The sequence below is a fragment of the Pelophylax lessonae genome, assembly GCF_965119305.1.
Source record: "Pelophylax lessonae genome assembly, chromosome: 12".
Classification (NCBI taxonomy): Eukaryota; Metazoa; Chordata; class Amphibia; order Anura; family Ranidae; genus Pelophylax; species Pelophylax lessonae.
Window position 1 is genome coordinate 86,907,809 of NC_138779.1, and position 16,704 is coordinate 86,924,512.

At 42.2% G+C, this 16,704-nt stretch overlaps 2 protein-coding genes across 2 annotated transcripts in view; both read left to right on the forward strand.

Moving 5' to 3' along the window:
• Positions 1 to 8,298, forward strand: part of CCNL2 (cyclin L2) — a gene marked incomplete at its 3' end in the record, with an annotated part of 10,766 nt that extends 2,468 nt beyond the window's left edge. The window contains exons 2-5 of the mRNA XM_082274349.1: positions 6,213 to 6,287; positions 6,425 to 6,534; positions 8,029 to 8,149; positions 8,230 to 8,298. Coding sequence (XP_082130475.1) covers positions 6,213 to 6,287; positions 6,425 to 6,534; positions 8,029 to 8,149; positions 8,230 to 8,298 — 375 coding nt within the window. The remainder of the gene's footprint in view (positions 1 to 6,212; positions 6,288 to 6,424; positions 6,535 to 8,028; positions 8,150 to 8,229) is intronic.
• LOC309568626 (cyclin-L2-like) lies at positions 8,230 to 15,640 on the forward strand. The gene is made up of 8 exons (XM_082274348.1): positions 8,230 to 8,294; positions 9,497 to 9,510; positions 12,083 to 12,182; positions 12,269 to 12,373; positions 12,462 to 12,603; positions 12,679 to 12,799; positions 14,075 to 14,167; positions 15,276 to 15,640. Exons 3-8 carry the CDS (start codon positions 12,090 to 12,092, stop codon positions 15,622 to 15,624), a joined length of 903 nt encoding a protein of 300 aa, XP_082130474.1. The 5' UTR covers positions 8,230 to 8,294; positions 9,497 to 9,510; positions 12,083 to 12,089; the 3' UTR covers positions 15,625 to 15,640.
• The last annotated feature ends 1,064 nt before the right edge of the window (positions 15,641 to 16,704 follow it).

Genomic DNA, 16,704 nt, shown 5'->3' on the forward strand with positions numbered 1-16,704 from the left:
ATAAAAACATATAAGCCAATAATATTTGTTTCGATTTTCATACACGTATACACTTTAGTTGAAAGGGTAAAGGTTTTTGCTTCAGATCCAGCATTAGCCGAGCCCTTGGTCAAAACCGTTAGTAAAGTTGGGTTCACTAATGGCACGAATGTCCAACGATCTTTCTGAAAACGACCAGTTTTGGCCGAAATTCTGTGCGTGTATGGCCAGCATGAGTATATTAATGAAAAAAACAGGATAAAGAACATACTAATGTACACAATGGAACATCATATAAACCTATAAGAATTTGTGTTGCGGGAATTAGAAAGATCACAATGAAAATAAAAAGGTAAAATAACCACTTAAGTACCGGCTCAGGTACCCTTACTCTGCGGCAGGACGGCCCTTAAGCGGAAAATCACTTACCTGTACGTCATGCCTGTTTTCTCTGGGGCGCACTGCCGGAGCCGCACTCTTGCTGTGATCAGACACAGCGGATCCAGGAGCTGTGATGTCCGCCGGGACCCGCAGATTGTTTGTAGGAGAGATAGACCGGTGGTCTATGTAAACAAGGCAGACTGTCACAGAGGGAAAGATCTTGTATTCCTGTTAATCAGGAACACAGATCTCTCTCCCTCCAGGCAGTCCATCTCCCACACAGAAGATGGCACACCTAGGCAACACAGTTAACCCTTTGATTGACCCTAATGTTAACCCCCTTCATGCCATTGTCATTTATACAGTGAAAATGAATTTTCTTTTTTTTTTTAGCACTGATCATTGTATTGTTGTCACTGGTCCCCTAAAAGTCAGTCTCAGATTTGCTTGCCACAACGCTCCGGTCCCGCTAAAAATCACTGATCATTGCCATTACTAGTAAAAACAATAACAAAATAAAGTCCCTAAATCTATCCCAAAGTTTCTATAATGTTTGCGCAAACCAATATACCCTTTTTACGTTTTGTTTTTTTCTGGATAGGTTTCATAGCTGAAAGTAAAAAAAAAAAAAAAAAAATTTTTTTGTTTTAAAATGGTCAGTCATTTTTTGTTGATAGCGCAAAAAACTACAGAGGGGATCAAATGCCAGCAAAATAAAGCTCGATTTGTGGGGGGAAAAAAGGACATCCATTTTATTTGGTTACAGCGTTGTATGACCGCGCAATTGTCAGTTAAAGCAACGCAGTGCCGTATCGCAGAAAATGGCCTGGCCACATTTTAGCTATGGTTTGTTTTGCGGCTGTTAAGAGCTGTAAGGGAAGACAAAATTTAATTAAGCTGAGCATTTTTAAACCGAATAGGGATGTATTTTTAATGTTTTACTTGGCTATACCTGCAAAAAGGGGCCAGCCTGAAGTGATCTAACAGGACTTTGATTTTGGACTAAAGTTCCTTTTTAAGTTTCTTCTTAGCCTGTGTGTGTAGTTGAGATGTTCTGTTCTTATTAGGTTAGGTATCATTATACAGGATTTATATAGCACCAACAGTTTGTGCGGCTCTTTACAATAAAAAAAGGGGGACAGCACAATTTACATTACAGTTCATTATAAAAGGAATAGGATGACCCTGCTCATGGAGCTTACAATCTAAAGTTATGGAAAGGTTTTACTTCTTGTCAATTTAGCTTTTATCTGTGTCCCATTAGACAAATTTCTGTGCTCTTCCTGTCCCAGAGTTTCAACAGGAAGTGAGTGGAAATTTCTAAAAGGTTAGAGGAATATCATTGGAACAGAGCCATACAGAATTCCACCTTAATTCCTGTTCCATTGATAATCGTACCAATATGTGACTTGGTGACTGAGCTGAACAGAAAACTGTAAACTTTCTATAAACATGAACAAAGGAAGAGATGTTTGAAGCTCCATTCATTCCTATGATAGGCACTCCATACGAATGAAGATAGTTTTCTGTTCAAATGCAGATTGGCATGGTTTATGGTAACAACAACTTGTGGATAGGTTGGTGCAAGACTTTTTGAAAATGTAGGCTGTCTGTTATGGAGTTGCTGGGAAATCTGAAGGACGTTTTAAAATCAGATGGCCACATGTGGGCTTACAGATAGAATATCTTAAATTCTCATTCCAGTGTAGCAAATGCTTAAATTTCACAAATGGTACTTCTGGAGCCAGGTGATGTACAGTACGTTTCACTTGTTTGCATAGCACATCATCAACCATCCACCTGCTGAAATGTGGCCGCGTTTGGGATGTGGATCACTATGACCTAGAGATGGGGTGTCCGAAGGATTATGGACAATGTAATGAGGCTTAAAGAACAGCCAGACGTAGTAATCTGCCTTGTCTGCACTGTCTCATGTAAACATGGTCATTATCCTGGCTGTACACGAGCAGGTCTTGGCTATAAACCACATCTGATTATTTTATTTTGTGTTGGGTTTGTTGAAATCTTGTTTTTCTCTTTCGTTCATTGATGGACACCACTCCAGAATCTTCTTGACCATTAAGTTATGCTGCCCCCTACAGGAGTAGGACACTAGGCAGGGAAAAAACTTTACCACGCCTATGGGGCAGTCCCAGGGGGTATCCGTGATGTGTATAAAATTAAAATACTCCTACACCCTGCTATAGGCATTCAGTTTTTTCTGCCTATTCCGAAATCAGGACCTAGTTCCTAGCTGGGATCTCTGGTCCTAGCATCTTTTTTCCTTTTTTAAAAGCTATTTTTTTTTTTTTTGTCTTTTTAGTATTTTCTGTTCCAGTGAGAACTTGGATCAACTGGTGGAATGGGCGATGGCCTGGATAATCTAGATCCTTACGGTCTCCCCAGTCTGGCCAGCAAGCAAGCCCGCCCAGACCTCAGCTCCACGCTAAGTCAGCTGCGACATAGCCCCGCAGGCAATGGGGGGGGGGGGGACGCACCGCTGGCAGCAGATCGCACAGTTTGGGGGGGGGGTTGCCCTACTGGGTGCCCCTATCAGGGTTCACCCTTGCTGCTGGATTGTTTTTTTCTGTGGGCCCCAAGAGCCGCTTGTGTGCCGCGGGAACCACCATTTTGCCGTGGATGGCTTGCTGTGTAGATCAGCGGCCATGTTTGTGAAGTCTGGCTGCCATTTTCTTGTGGTTTCCCATTAGTAATAGCATGTGACCATGTTCTTGGAGCCCTGTGGGCGGTGAATTCGGCAGCGGCGGGAGCCCCTCCTTTGAATCTAGTGCTAACTCCAAGACTTACTTTTCTCCTCGGATCGCCACATTGGGTGCAGTATTCTGGTGCCTTGTCTGTGCCTGACTGGTGATGGGGAGTCCCTGTGGGTGCCCTTGGGCTCTCCCCTGGGGCAGCGGCTGATTGTGCTGGGACTTGCAGTGCCACTAGTATAGCGGTGTGCGGTCACATTGCATTGCTATTTTAACTGTAAGGTTCCCCTGGTTCTCCAAGAGGCTGCAGGCCCCTCTGGGTGCCAACAATCCCTGTCTGCACTGATGGCAGTCCTTGGTGTCCAAAGATTTGGTCCTGACCAGTCAGACTAGTAAAAAGCGTCCCCTGCCTCCTTTGTCTCCTCAGATTGAGTCTGATCTGGCTGCCGCATACGTGAGGCACCCTGCTGGGTCTGTGTTCACACACATTGAGTGCTCTGATAGTGAGGATGATTCCTCTTCTGGTACAGCCGTGCATGAAAAGGCAATGGTGGGTGACTTTTGGCGTAAAAATGGAGGCTACAGCTGCTGTGTCAGGGGGGGGGGGGGGGGCGCTATCCTTTGGTGCCCGTAAGGCCTCAAAAACAGCAAAGGGTTCTCCCTTTTCCCGCCTGCTGTGACAAAATTGTCATGCGTCCAGTGGGGTTGCACAAAACACAATGTGGCGGTGCCTAAGCGTATCGCTAGGCAGTATCCTTTTGAGGATTCCCTTTTAAAAAAGTGGACGGTACCACCTGTGATGGATTATCAAGTCTCTAGGCTGAATAAATCCACTTAATTCTGGTGGAGGAGTCTCCGGTGTTTAAAGATCCCTTTGATCTTGTTTTAAAGAGCTGAGGCATTGACCCACAAGCTTTTGCAGGCTGTTGTCTGAGAGGACTAGTCCTCTTCTGAGGGTGTATGTTTTCAGGTGAGCTCCAGTTTCTGGTTGAGCTCCATGTTCACTGCTAGGTTTAGCTTTTGGGAATTCTTTTCTGCTGTCTTTTCGCACCCTTCATGTTAACACTGCTTTGGAACGTCCCAATGGTCAAGAAGATTCTGGAGCTGTGTCCGTCAATGAACCAAAGAGAAAATTGGATTTTTGTCTTATCGTACAATCCTTTTCTCTGATGTTCATTGACACACCCCTCTGTTAAGTTAGGTTACTTTTCTTCTGACACGGCTTGCAACAAAAATGAATGCCTATAGCAGAGTGGGAGTATATCCCCTGGGACTGCCCCATAGGCGTAACATTTTTTTTTTTCCTGCCTAATGTCCTACTCCTGTAAGGGGCAGCATAACCCAATGGTCAAGAAGATTCTGGTGCCGTGTCCGTCAACGAACATCAGAGTAGGATTTTGTGGTAAGACAAAAATCCAATTTTTGATGGTATTGCTTGCAGTTTGAAAGTGTTCTGGTTTTCCGTGCGTTTAAATTGCCCCTAAAGTTCTTTCTACTTGATGTCATGCTGGCACGATTGTAAATTGTAGATGAAACCTTTATTCAGGTGTTGAAGTTCCATTCAAAGTAAATAGGCTGCTTTTAAGCCCTGGTTCACATTGATGCTATTTTGAAATTGTGCTACTTCCCTTAAAGTAGCAGGTCAGCACGATTTCAGGTGCTATTTGAAAGACATCTGTGCGGCTTCATGCACAGATGTCTATTGAAGTCGTGCCTAAAATCGGCAAAAGTATTGCAGGAATTATTTTTGCAAATCGGTGCGGTGTCTCCCTAATTAGGATAGTGCCATTGCTGGCAATAGGCTTCAACTTGTCATGCAAATCGCTACAATGTTAACGAGGGATAAAGGATAGTTTCACTAATTATATAAAACCTAAGGTGTGGAAGCCTTTGCATGCTTTCGCGTGAATGTTTTATTAAAATTATAGCATGCAGATGGTTGTGTAAGACTGCAGTTCAGAAAGGTGATTGGAGCCGGCTGCTACTCTGCTAGTGATGAGTAGAAATGGCTAAACACGGGACATGATGTCATCTCTCAAGCAGCTGCTCTTTTGTTCTGTTTCTGGGAAACCGATACTAGCATGCCGAACAGGAACATACAGTTTGTCACATTCCCAGTACTGATTCATTTGGTTCCTCCCCTTATTTCCTCAATGCCTCGGGAAACCGGTTGTCACATGGCAGTTGCTGCTGTTTAGGAGTGCTAATTGCTCTCCTTAACTTCACATAGACACAGTTTAATGTTTTTAGCCAACTGTGGTTTATGTAATAGCACCTTGAAAAATGGTTTACTTGAAGACTCTTGTTGCGTTTGAGACTTTTAGGCTCCTTATCTGTTGGTAACCAGAATGTTTCATAACCGGGTTTAAGCGTATGACTCAAAACGTACAAACAACCATCCAGAGAACGTTAAAGCGGAGTTCCACCCAAAAGTGGAACTTCCGCTTTAGGGAGTCCTGACCCCCCCGACATGCCACATTTGGCATGTCATTTTTTGGGGGGGGGGGGAGCGGGTACCTAGTTTTGACAGGTACCCGCTCCCACTTCCGCTCGGAGCGCCGCGGCGCCCTGAGCGGAAGTTCTCCTCTCCCCCTCCCTCCCTGCAATCTTCTGGGACACGTCAGAGGTCCCAGAAGATTGCCGGCCAATCACGGCGCGCAGCGCGACTCGCGCATGCGCAGTGGGTACCCGGCTGTGAAGCCGCAAACTGTAACAGCCGGGTGCCCACAGCAGTGATGCCGGCGCCGAGGGAGAGGATCGAGGCTTCCGGCGGCCGCATCGCTGGACCGTTGGACAGGTGAGTAAATGGCTGGGACTCCGCTTTAAGCATACCCCGAATCACAGCTAAATAATTTAGCCTTTACCAGTTACTGAAATCTTTATCGTTCGACTTCAGCTCTAAAGGGCATATTTATAAAGCAATTAATTTATGTGACTTTTAACAAACATTGACTGTAGATGAATCTTCTGGTGAAAAGTTTTAATAGATTCACCACCAGTGAATGTCTTTCACTGCATTAAAAATATGCCCTTTCATAGATATACATTTATTTATTTTAAGTGTCATGTCAAGTGTCATCGTTTAGGATGACTAAAATTTGTGCATGAACAATAATTCACACTTCTGTGATCTCTTTCCAGGTGGCAATGGCTACAGGGCAAGTATTATTTCAGCGGTTCTTCTACACTAAATCCTTTGTGAAGCATTCCATGGAGGTAAGGAAAACCAGATATCGGTTTTGTCCTTCACCTTTAGTTATGCATGGTTTTATTTGTTTACATGTTTGCATCTTTCTGTAGGTAAAGAACAATTGCTATTTAGAACTACTTTAATAAAGTGTTTTTGTTTTTAGCATGTCTCAATGGCCTGTCTCCACTTGGCTTCCAAAATTGAGGAGGCACCAAGGCGCATCAGGGATGTGATTAATGTGTTTCACAGACTTCGCCAGCTGAGAGAGAAACAGTAAGTTTTTAATCGGGTTGGGCTAAAAGTTGTCTGCGCAAAGCAGAGCTTACTTTGGTGGGATTTTTTATTTATTTTTTATTATTATAACAAACATACTTTCCTGCTCTATGCAATGTCCACCATGGGCACTTCTGCCCCCCTCTTCTTGGTGTGCCACTATAGGAAGCCATTTCCTATTGTGGCAAACCTGCGGGCTTGATTACAAGCTCCTCTGTCTGAATCTATGGACACGGACAGTGAGGCTTGGCCCAGTGCCCTGTTAACGCCACACCTGATTTGATTGACGGCAGTCAATGGCTCCCGCTGCTCAATAAAGCCTATAAGAGGAGAGAGCTGCGGACGGGCACTGCGCTGGATTGAGATGGAGGTCAGGTAGTATTGGGGGGGGGGGGGGGGGGCAATACACATCCTCAAACCTTTACCGTAATGTATTATTGTAAATGGTTTGATTTACAAACACTTTATTATATGCAACTAAGGACTATCTGTGCAGAAAATTGGTTTAGAATAATTATCTGGAAATTGTCAGGAATCCCACATGTTCTTGAAGCTACACAATCCCAACAAAAATTTGTAAGAAGTTAGTTTGTATGCTGGAGTGCTGTCATAATTCTTACTATAGATATCAAAGTTCATTGTTGGGCTTTGTACATTTAAATCCTTGCTAGTTCTTTTATTCAACGTATGTTCTAATTTCTCACTATCTACCTAGTGATATTCTTGTGGCCAAAAATCCTTTTGAAATTGCAACTGTTTAATCTCCAATTCAAAGAATAAACACTCCAGCACTCAACCACAGTGCTCCAGGAGATACTGTGGTGTGCAATGCTTCAGGTGCAGCCCTCCATAGAATGGGAAATCTCAACTGCAAAAAACACACAAGGAGGGTGCAATGTCTCGTGCATTACCACCATACACTTTATTAAATGGATCTAAACCCAATAGGTCTACAGGCTTGTAACTTGTATGCTTCAGCCTTAGGCGGTAAGTCACAAAAAAATGTTAGATTCCAAATCTAACTAGTTTCGGGAGTCGTGCCCCTTTCCTCAGGGCTGAGGAAGGGGGCACGACTCCCGAAATGCTTTAGCTCTTCCATCTGATGTTTTCGTGGTGGCACTGGTCACTCAAGGATCAAGCATATGTTACAAGTCTGTTGATCTTTTGTTTTGTGAGCATCTATTGATCTGGAATTTATTAAATTGTATTGTGGTAATTGCACAAGGAGCTGTGCCCGCTTGTGTTTTTAAATAAATAATAAATGTGCTAGCCAGTGTGCCGTTCACTTTCTGTTGTCAGGTAGAAATTCTCTCCAGGAACCACTACTTAACTAGAGTAGTTTTTGCTTGTTCGGCAAGGTCAAGCATTTGCCATTCATACATTTACTAAGCAATTTAGTTTTCCAAAAGAGTGCTTTTGACCCTGTCCTTTATTACAATTTTATTGAATCTAGTTACTGCAGAGGATTGATATGTTTACGTTCCTCCTCTGTAGGAAACCATTACCAATGGTGTTGGATCAGGACTATGTGAACCTAAAGAACCAAATCATTAAAGCAGAAAGACGGATCCTAAAGGAACTGGGTTTTTGTGTCCATGTGAAGCACCCTCACAAAGTGAGTCTAAAATGTTCTGAGACTATATCTGTTCTGTGATTCTCTAAGTTTGCCATCTAATTTTCTAAAATCCTTTCCAGATTATAGTTATGTATCTGCAAGTATTGGAGTCTGAGCGCAATAAGCATCTTGTCCAGACATCATGGTGAGTCACTTGTTCTCATGTATCTATCAAACCCTTTAGCTGTACAGTTAACCCTTTTCATGGCTTGCGGGAAACGTAGGGCATTGCTTAGCAGTGCTTCGCACACCCTGTCGGGGCCCAAAGGCATTAACAGTTCACTTGATTGCAGCTGTTGGCTTAGAAGACCCGATTGAGAAGCGCTTCAGCTTTGCCATATTTGGAGAGAAGAGCAGGGAGAGATATTAAATGTGCCCCTGCCAGTGTTTGCACCTATTCAAGACTCATCTCATGGCTTTTGAATAGCAAGTAAAATACCCCAGAGTGTTCAGATTTTAATATACTGTCATCCAACATTACTTAAATACAGTCCTGATGTCTTGGCAGTTTCTTACCCATGCCTGGAGCTACGTTTTTAGCCCTATAGTCTCTTGTAAGAAACTGCTTATACATTGGGCTCTAAGTGTCCATTTGAGCTGAACTTTAGACCATTGACAAATGTAGGAATCCAGTGATCTGAACTGTTTTATTAAAGTGAATTTGTTTTTGAAGTTTAAAGTATATCGAGATCCAGGAACAAACCTGTAAAATATTGTAGCTTACCAGTCCTAGAATGTTGTGGCTGCATTTCTTCGTCAGGCTGAGTACATTTTCTACAAGTACAGAAAAAATTGAATCTGGCATAAATTCCTTGTTTTCTGTGCAATTAATGCTAGGGTGAAAAGACTGCGCCATAGATGCTGTGCAGTCAGGCATGTCACCCTAGGGCAGCAAGTGTTGGCAGGATCACAAGGGGGAAACTTTTGAAAGTGCAGCTTCCACAGCCTAACCCTAGGAGGCTGCATTTATTTGCCTACTCAGGACAAAGTGACTTTTGGCATAAAGCCCCACTAGAATACCCAGTGTACAAAATGATCAGGGGATGGGCTTTTCAGTCTTTGTCCTAAGTGGGCAAGGTGATCTCTTGAGGCTTCTGAGCAGGTATCACATGGGTCTTGGTTTTTGTTTTTTCTTATGCGTGTACTTTAAAGGAGATCTTTGTGCATGGTATTAAACTGCAGACAACCTAGTTCTAATGGTCTGTTTTGTTTTTTTTCATGTTGTCTTATTGCTAATAATTGGGGGAGGGTGGTGGGGAGTATTTGATTGAACTGTCTGGTACTTTTGTGCTAAATGGATGGAGAGCCTGTTTTAACTTTGTGTTTTCTGTACTCTTTTGATCAAAGGCTAGCCTCTGAGGGTAAGTGACTAAGACTTCTCCTCTGCTGTCCAAGCCCTTTGGTGCAGGGATAGCTGCCGTCTTCAGTCAGTCCCAACCAGGTTCCCCAGAAAGAAGGCTGCCTCTGGTCAGGTGGTATATCTACAGCGAAGTACCTGGGCTCATCATTCCTCATGGTTTTCTCTTTTTCATGCTTGTTCTTACAATGACATTTACACTGCCTTTTTTTTTCTTTTTATATTAGTTTACTGTTTCTTTGCTTATAGATATTACACAGTGTTTTGCATTTCTATTCAGTAACACATTGTAATAGTCTGATTTACTTACGATTTTCAGTTAAAGGATATCCACTCAAAACTGGGGTCTAGTGGGGTTGAATTACTCATGGTGGTGAGATAAATGTGCTAGCTTTGTAAAGGTATCTGCTCATTTATTTTACAATGTGGATATTGCAGGAGGCATGGGTGGAAGTGGGGAACTCTGGAGTAATTCTCCTGCAGGTATTCACAAAAAAAAAAAACTAAGAACCTTGGGGGGGATTCAAGCCACCAATATCTTACCTTAATTCCTTAACATTGGTTTGGGAGAACCTTTTAAAGGACCTCATGAAATGCCTTATTTCCCTGTGCACAGCCAATACATGAATTAAATTTTCTGTGTTTTTCCCAGGTGCCATTCATATTTTTCTCCACGTTTTTAGACAAAGCACCCTAGCAAAAGGGAGACCAATATGAAAAAAAAAAAAAAAATATATATATATATATATATATATATATATATATATATATATATATATATATATATATATATATATATATATATATATATTAGTGTGGGTGTGTAACTGTGCAAGGCAAGGGCTTCATTTTTCAGTTGATCCTCGTGTCCCTGAAAAGCCTCCTAAAACTTTAGGTATTACATTGGACCTTATCTTCCTGAGTTGAAATTTAGTCACTGGCCCCTCTACCCTCAGAATATTATTTAGCTGTTCATGACAGAGCCCTTACTACCCATAGACATGACAGTGGTGGAGTTTAGCAGCTGGATTGAGGGTTGAAGCATAATCTTGCCATTTGCAGAGTACACATGTACAGCCTCTGGGCTTGGTACTAAAAGGGATTCCACAGGTATGTATTTTAAGACCAATGCATGTCTTTGGCACATAGCAGTGTTAGGTTAGGTCTACTTTTAAACCAGTCAAATTCAGGGCGCATTCTGCTATATTCATCTTTATTGCAGCTTTGCATAACATGGCTAAAAAAAAAAATGGCCAATGACAATGTCACATGTTTCCTGCTCACTTTAAAACATATAAATAGAAAAGTCACCATTGAAATCGCTGCTCGGTGCTTTTTTGCCAGACGGCTTGGTCTGCATGTGGAGAAAAATACAATGGCATATGGGGGTGGGGGGCCAAATATTTGTTTTCCTCAAGTATTTTTTTTGAGATACTAGCCCTTTATGCATAGTTTGTGTGAAATGTATTGTCTTATGCTGACCACACAGATGCCGAAATATACCATTTAGCTTTTGTAGTGTGTGCTGAATTGGATATAATTAAATGCTGTTTAGGCAGACATTTACACTTCTAGTACTTGTTTTCTGATATGTGGCTTTAGTACCATCTTTGGGTTCTTTTTAAAGGAAATGTGTATGAGATGAATAAACTGCTGTTGACATTTTCTTCAATAAATTGAGACAGTCTGTTGTGCTAATCAGTCTACCAAATCTTCAGTACATGTTTTATTTTAAAGAGAACCCGTGGTCAAGCTATGGACATTTTCTAAGACTTTAAATAAGCTCTACAACAAGCCCTCAATGACCTGTACTTGCTGGTGCTGTGAGTATTAATCCTCCATGTTTACCGCAAAATCACTTATGCATGTATATTCTATTAGTTGCAGGCTTTTCTCCACCACCCCTCCTAGCAGTGACTTTGACGGCCTGCAGGCCATCTAATATCTAATGTAAATACAGTAAAGGAGCACAGGTAGGTGGGTGAGGTTAGTAGAATGGTGAGATTACTTCCTTTTTAGAACTTTGAGGGTCAATTGCTCCAGTGTCTGTAGCTACAGAGGTCAGAGACTTGTTTTAAGGCTTATTTCTTGATAAAATGTGTTTGAATGTCTGTAGCCTGGCAGTAGTTGTGCTTTAAGCCTCAATCTAACTGGTTTAGAATTATTACAGTATTTTGCAGCATGTCTTTAATTATCGCTTTTCCTTAGAATATATTTGAACCTGAACCATACATGGACATCTTCCAGTTCTGCCATACAAGTGGATGCTATAATATTTGACAACCCTATGTGACCGGATTCTGCCAGTGGACGGTTTCATCTGTAGGATCTGGACCTCAATATGGACATTCATAAGCAGACTTTCTGGTTCTAAAGGCAGTGCTGCACCTTTTTAAATTTACAAATGCTATTTATGCGTAAATACACCTAGGTTATAATAGGCTCTCCATCCTTCACAGTTCAGTTCTGTGCTCCCCATATCGGAGATTGGGCACCCAAACACATGCTAGATAGCAACACAAGTATAGTTTTAGTGCAGTCTTAAGTGTGCAATTCTTCCATTTTTATAATTTCAGGAACTACATGAATGACAGCCTTCGCACAGATGTATTTGTGAGATTTCACCCTGAGACAATTGCTTGTGCTTGTATCTATTTGGCTGCAAGGACACTGGAGGTCAGTATGCTCATTGACTACTAACCCCCCACCCCCCGACTGTTGCGGTGTATATCTAAGCTAAGGTTTAACTATTCTCTCTGTAGATCAGTCTCCCAAACCGTCCACACTGGTTCCTCTTGTTTGGTGTAACTGAAGAAGACATTCGGGAGATCTGTGTCCAGATTTTAAAGTTGTATAGCCGCAAAAAGGTATTTGCTTTACTATTTTCTTGTTTTATGCTCAGCCCTGTAAATTCTAGCTTGTACGGCTTTCTAAAATCCTTATCTCTAATTTTAGGCTGACTTGACTATGTTAGAGAGTAAAGTGGAAAAGCGAAAGCTGCAGATTGAAGAAGCTAAAGCCAAGGCAAAAGGATTCTTCCCTGAGGGAACACCAAGGCTGGACAATGGTCCGGAATTCTCACCAAATACAAAAACTGGTATGCAGTGTTCCACTTCTGCTTTGCTGGATGTTTGTTTTTTACTGAGCAAAACTAATAACAGGTGTCTTGCAGAATCTCCAAAAGATGGGAAAGTAAACAAGCCTTCACCTCTTGCCATGCATGCACTGAAAAATGCCAAAAGGAAAGTAGACGGTGGAACAAAGAAGTCTACTTCGGCAAGTCCTGTTAATGGGTAAGTGTTAGACAATTGTGTAGGCTGGTCTGTCCCACAATCACTGGGACAGTCCTTGGCATGAAAATACCTAAATGAACAACTTTTAATAGAATTCGGTCATGCACATCCTGATTACCCTTTAAATCGGATCTCCAAACTACGGACCTCCCAGCTGTTGCGGAACTACACGTTCCATGAGACATTGTAAAACAGACGTTCACAGACATGACTAGGTGTGATGGGAATTGTAGTTCCTGAGCAGCTGGAGGGCCATAGTTGGGAGATCCCTGCTTTAAATGTAAAGGGTAACTTTTTTTGGTAATAAACATGTTATATTTGCAAGCTCTGTGCAATTGTTTTTCGCAAAGCAGCCCCATCCATCCTTTTGTGCAGCCTTAAGAAGCTGCTTTCTTTTGTGGCACACCTGTGGGTTTGATCCTGAGCCAAGCTGCCTGTGTCCAGACAGTCTTGGTACTGCTCCCTCGTCCCATTCGATTGACAGCAGTAGAAGCCAATGGCTCCCGCTGCTATCAACCTGCCCTGTGAGGGAGAGCAAACAGCCCATGCTCTCAGGCACAGTGTTGGATTGAGATAGTTACGGTAAGTAAAAGGGGGGGGGGGGGGCAGGGGAGTTACACACAGGCTTTTTTTTAACCTTCATGCAAAAAATGATTTAGGGGGTAAACTTTTGAGGCATACGAAGTGCAAGTAAACCATAGTCATTTACTGGATATTGGGCCCGGTTCACACTGGTGCAACATGCGCGTGCCGACTTTGGAGCAGATGTTTCATCAGAAGCCGCACCCTATTCAGTGCAATGGAATGTTGTAATGGGAACGAATTTTGCTCCGACTTGGAAAAATGTTCCTGCACTACTTTTGGCACGACTTGACACCACTTTCTCCCTCAAGAAGGAAGGGGGGGGGGGATTCCTCCATCCACGATGGATATCGAGCAGTAAGAGCCATACAGATTGAAATTCAGCCTGTTCCTGCTGAACCGAGCTCAATCAATCTGTCAAGCCTAAACCTAGCTTCTAAATTGTGCCACGAGTTTCAGGGCTTGCAGAGCATAACTAAAGTCATGTGCAGGATGCATTTAGCACCACTTCACAGCTTTTGGCGTGTTTCACTTTTTTTTTCCTGTTATATGAAAACTTAACTTTCCAGTTGGAAAATGCATTTGTTGTATAAAGTAAAACATCATGGTCTTTATATACTGCATCATTGTCAGCTCATGCACTTGGGGTGCACTAAAGCTTAAGTCCCAAAGCATTTTTTTTTTCTCTTTCAGCATTGTTAAAGGGAGGGACAGCAGAAGCGGCAGTGGAAGCAGAGATAAGAGCTATTCCCGTTCCAAATCTCGATCGGTCTCCCCTAAAAGAAGGTAAATTGTGCGGAGACTATCAATTTTTAAAAGTGTTGAGACTTCAGTAAGGTTTAAGGGGCTTGCCTATTAAAGAAATTGTCACCTGCCTGTTGAGGGGCAAAGCATTGTGCTCTTCAGATAGTCCCTCCCCAGCTAAAAATTAAGGTCAGGTCCGTCTTGGTAGGTTTTGACACTGGTCAAAAACTAAAGTTCTCAATAACTTAAAGCAGTAGGGTTAAGAAGTAGTGCTCTCCACTCTATTAAACCCCCCCCCCACACACACCTTTTTTTTTTTTGCTTGCATTTATGGGTGGGAGTGGGTACCTGGTCTCAACATATTCCCTCTTCCTATCTGTTGGGCACTCAATAAATCACAGCCAGCTGCCCTCAATAAACGTGTCGAAGACAGCAAAGATTCAGCTCAGGTGAGCATGATGTTGTACTCTGGACATGTGAATGTGTGTTGTAATGAGAAAAAAGTCAGCAGCTAGGTATTTGTAGAAAAAAAAAATCAAACATTATGAACAGCTTTAAAGAGGTTGTAAAACACCTCGGGGGGAATAAATAAAAAGACCTAGGCATAATGAGCTAGTATGCATCACATAAAAATGAAGCCCCGCAGTGCCCCTCACTCCCCGCTGAGACAGCCAACCTTTCGGCCGTCCTTCCTGCTTCGCGTCCTCCAGCCATCTGATTGGCCGAGGGCGTGATGACATGACCTCAGCGCATGCGCGGGAGCCGCGGTTCACGGCACAGGGCTCTGAAGGAACGGCCACCCGTGCATGCGCCGATGACGTCATCGGCTGCATGCAATGTAAATATCTCCTAAATGGTGCAAGTTTAGGGGATATTTACAGTACGCCTTATTTGCTTACCTATAGGCAAAAGTCATGAAGGGGGGTTTACAGCCTCTTTAAGTGCCAAGATATGCATGTAAAGCAAAATCACCTTGTTCATCATGCACAGAAAAGTAACATTCTCTCTTCTCCCCGTGCAACTTAAACTTTACATTAGTTGTAGTCTGGTGGAAATTCATAAACCATTGTGCTAGCAGTTTAGTTCTGGTATTTTTAACCTGAAGCTGTGTTTTTTTTACCACTAAAGCTGTTCTCTTAAACCATTTTAGGAAAAGTGAAAGTTACTCTACATCAAGTGGGTCAAAATCCCGTAGTCCTTCCCGAAGTCGTAGTGATTCCCCTCCACGAAAACACAATTATGGCTCACACAAAAGCTCTAAAGGACATGTTTATGGAAAGAGTGCGGACTACAAATACACCACACATAAGAGAAGATCTCGTAGCAGAAGCTCCTCCCCTTCCTATAGCCGATCACGTGAAAGTCCAGAAGCTCGGAAGTACAAGAAGAAAAGCAACTACTACCATGAGCGACGGAGGGAACGTTCCCGCTCCTATGAAAGGGTCAGCCACCGAAGCTATGACCGAGAATACTCGGGGCACAGCCATCACCGAAGATGAGTGCTCAAGTGGACCTCTCTGACTGGCGTTGTCTAAGCAGTTCCAGTGCAAGATCTTTTGGACAGTGAGATATTGGGAAACCTGACAGCCCACCAATTATATATTAATAGAAATCCTATTGAATTGACATGTTTGATCCTAACTAACCAAATATTTCAGAATAATGACCATGTTTGTTGATTTAACATGAGCATTTTGATAGTTAAAGGGTCAGTCTATCTAACACTGGCATTCTGTTTTTAGTAGATAGCCGAGTTAAATCACCAGCCACTTCCCTTTATGTTCAACCTGTATCCGGTCTCATTTTAAAGTGGTAATTTTCTGATTCTGCCTATGAAGTGCTGTAAAAGTTGCTTGTGATTTAACTCTTTAGCATCTGCTTAATGATTTAAGTTTGAACTTGCCCTTTAAAGGGAAGGTGCAGTAGCCCACAGCAACCTGTCATAATATATATATATATATATATATATATATATATATATATATATATATATATATATATATATATATATATATCTTTTTTTTTTTTTTTCTTTATGAATTGGGGGAAAGCAGGCTTCTTTGGGGTTCTCCACTCCATAGCTTCAGACACTGCCTTAAGTTTGTAAACTTTATTACAGCAGAGCAATCTTTCATGGCTACATTGTGTATGTATGTAAAGTCACAATATTGACCTATATTAGGTCTTGCTTGATATCCCAACCCCTTCCTCCAAGATTACACAGCCTTAAATTGACTTTGGGCATTTGTATATAGCAACATGTTAATGTAACCAGGTCAAGATTTGTGGAAGACGTTCTGCAAAAACAAGCAACACATTCGGGACTGTTCTGTACTGTTTTATATCTTCAGAGGCTCGTGCCGGACATGAGCAGCCACAAGACATTTCATATTGCGTATGTTTTATGTCTTTATTAATGGATCTGCACATTGTACTCAGGATATTTGATGGCTGAAAGAATGCAAAGATGTGTCATTCTGCTTGTGAATATGATGAAACAAGACACAGCCAGGCCATATCAGTTTTATTGGTATATCCAAGCTGTATTTCTTTTTCTTTCATTAAAGTATTGAATTTTG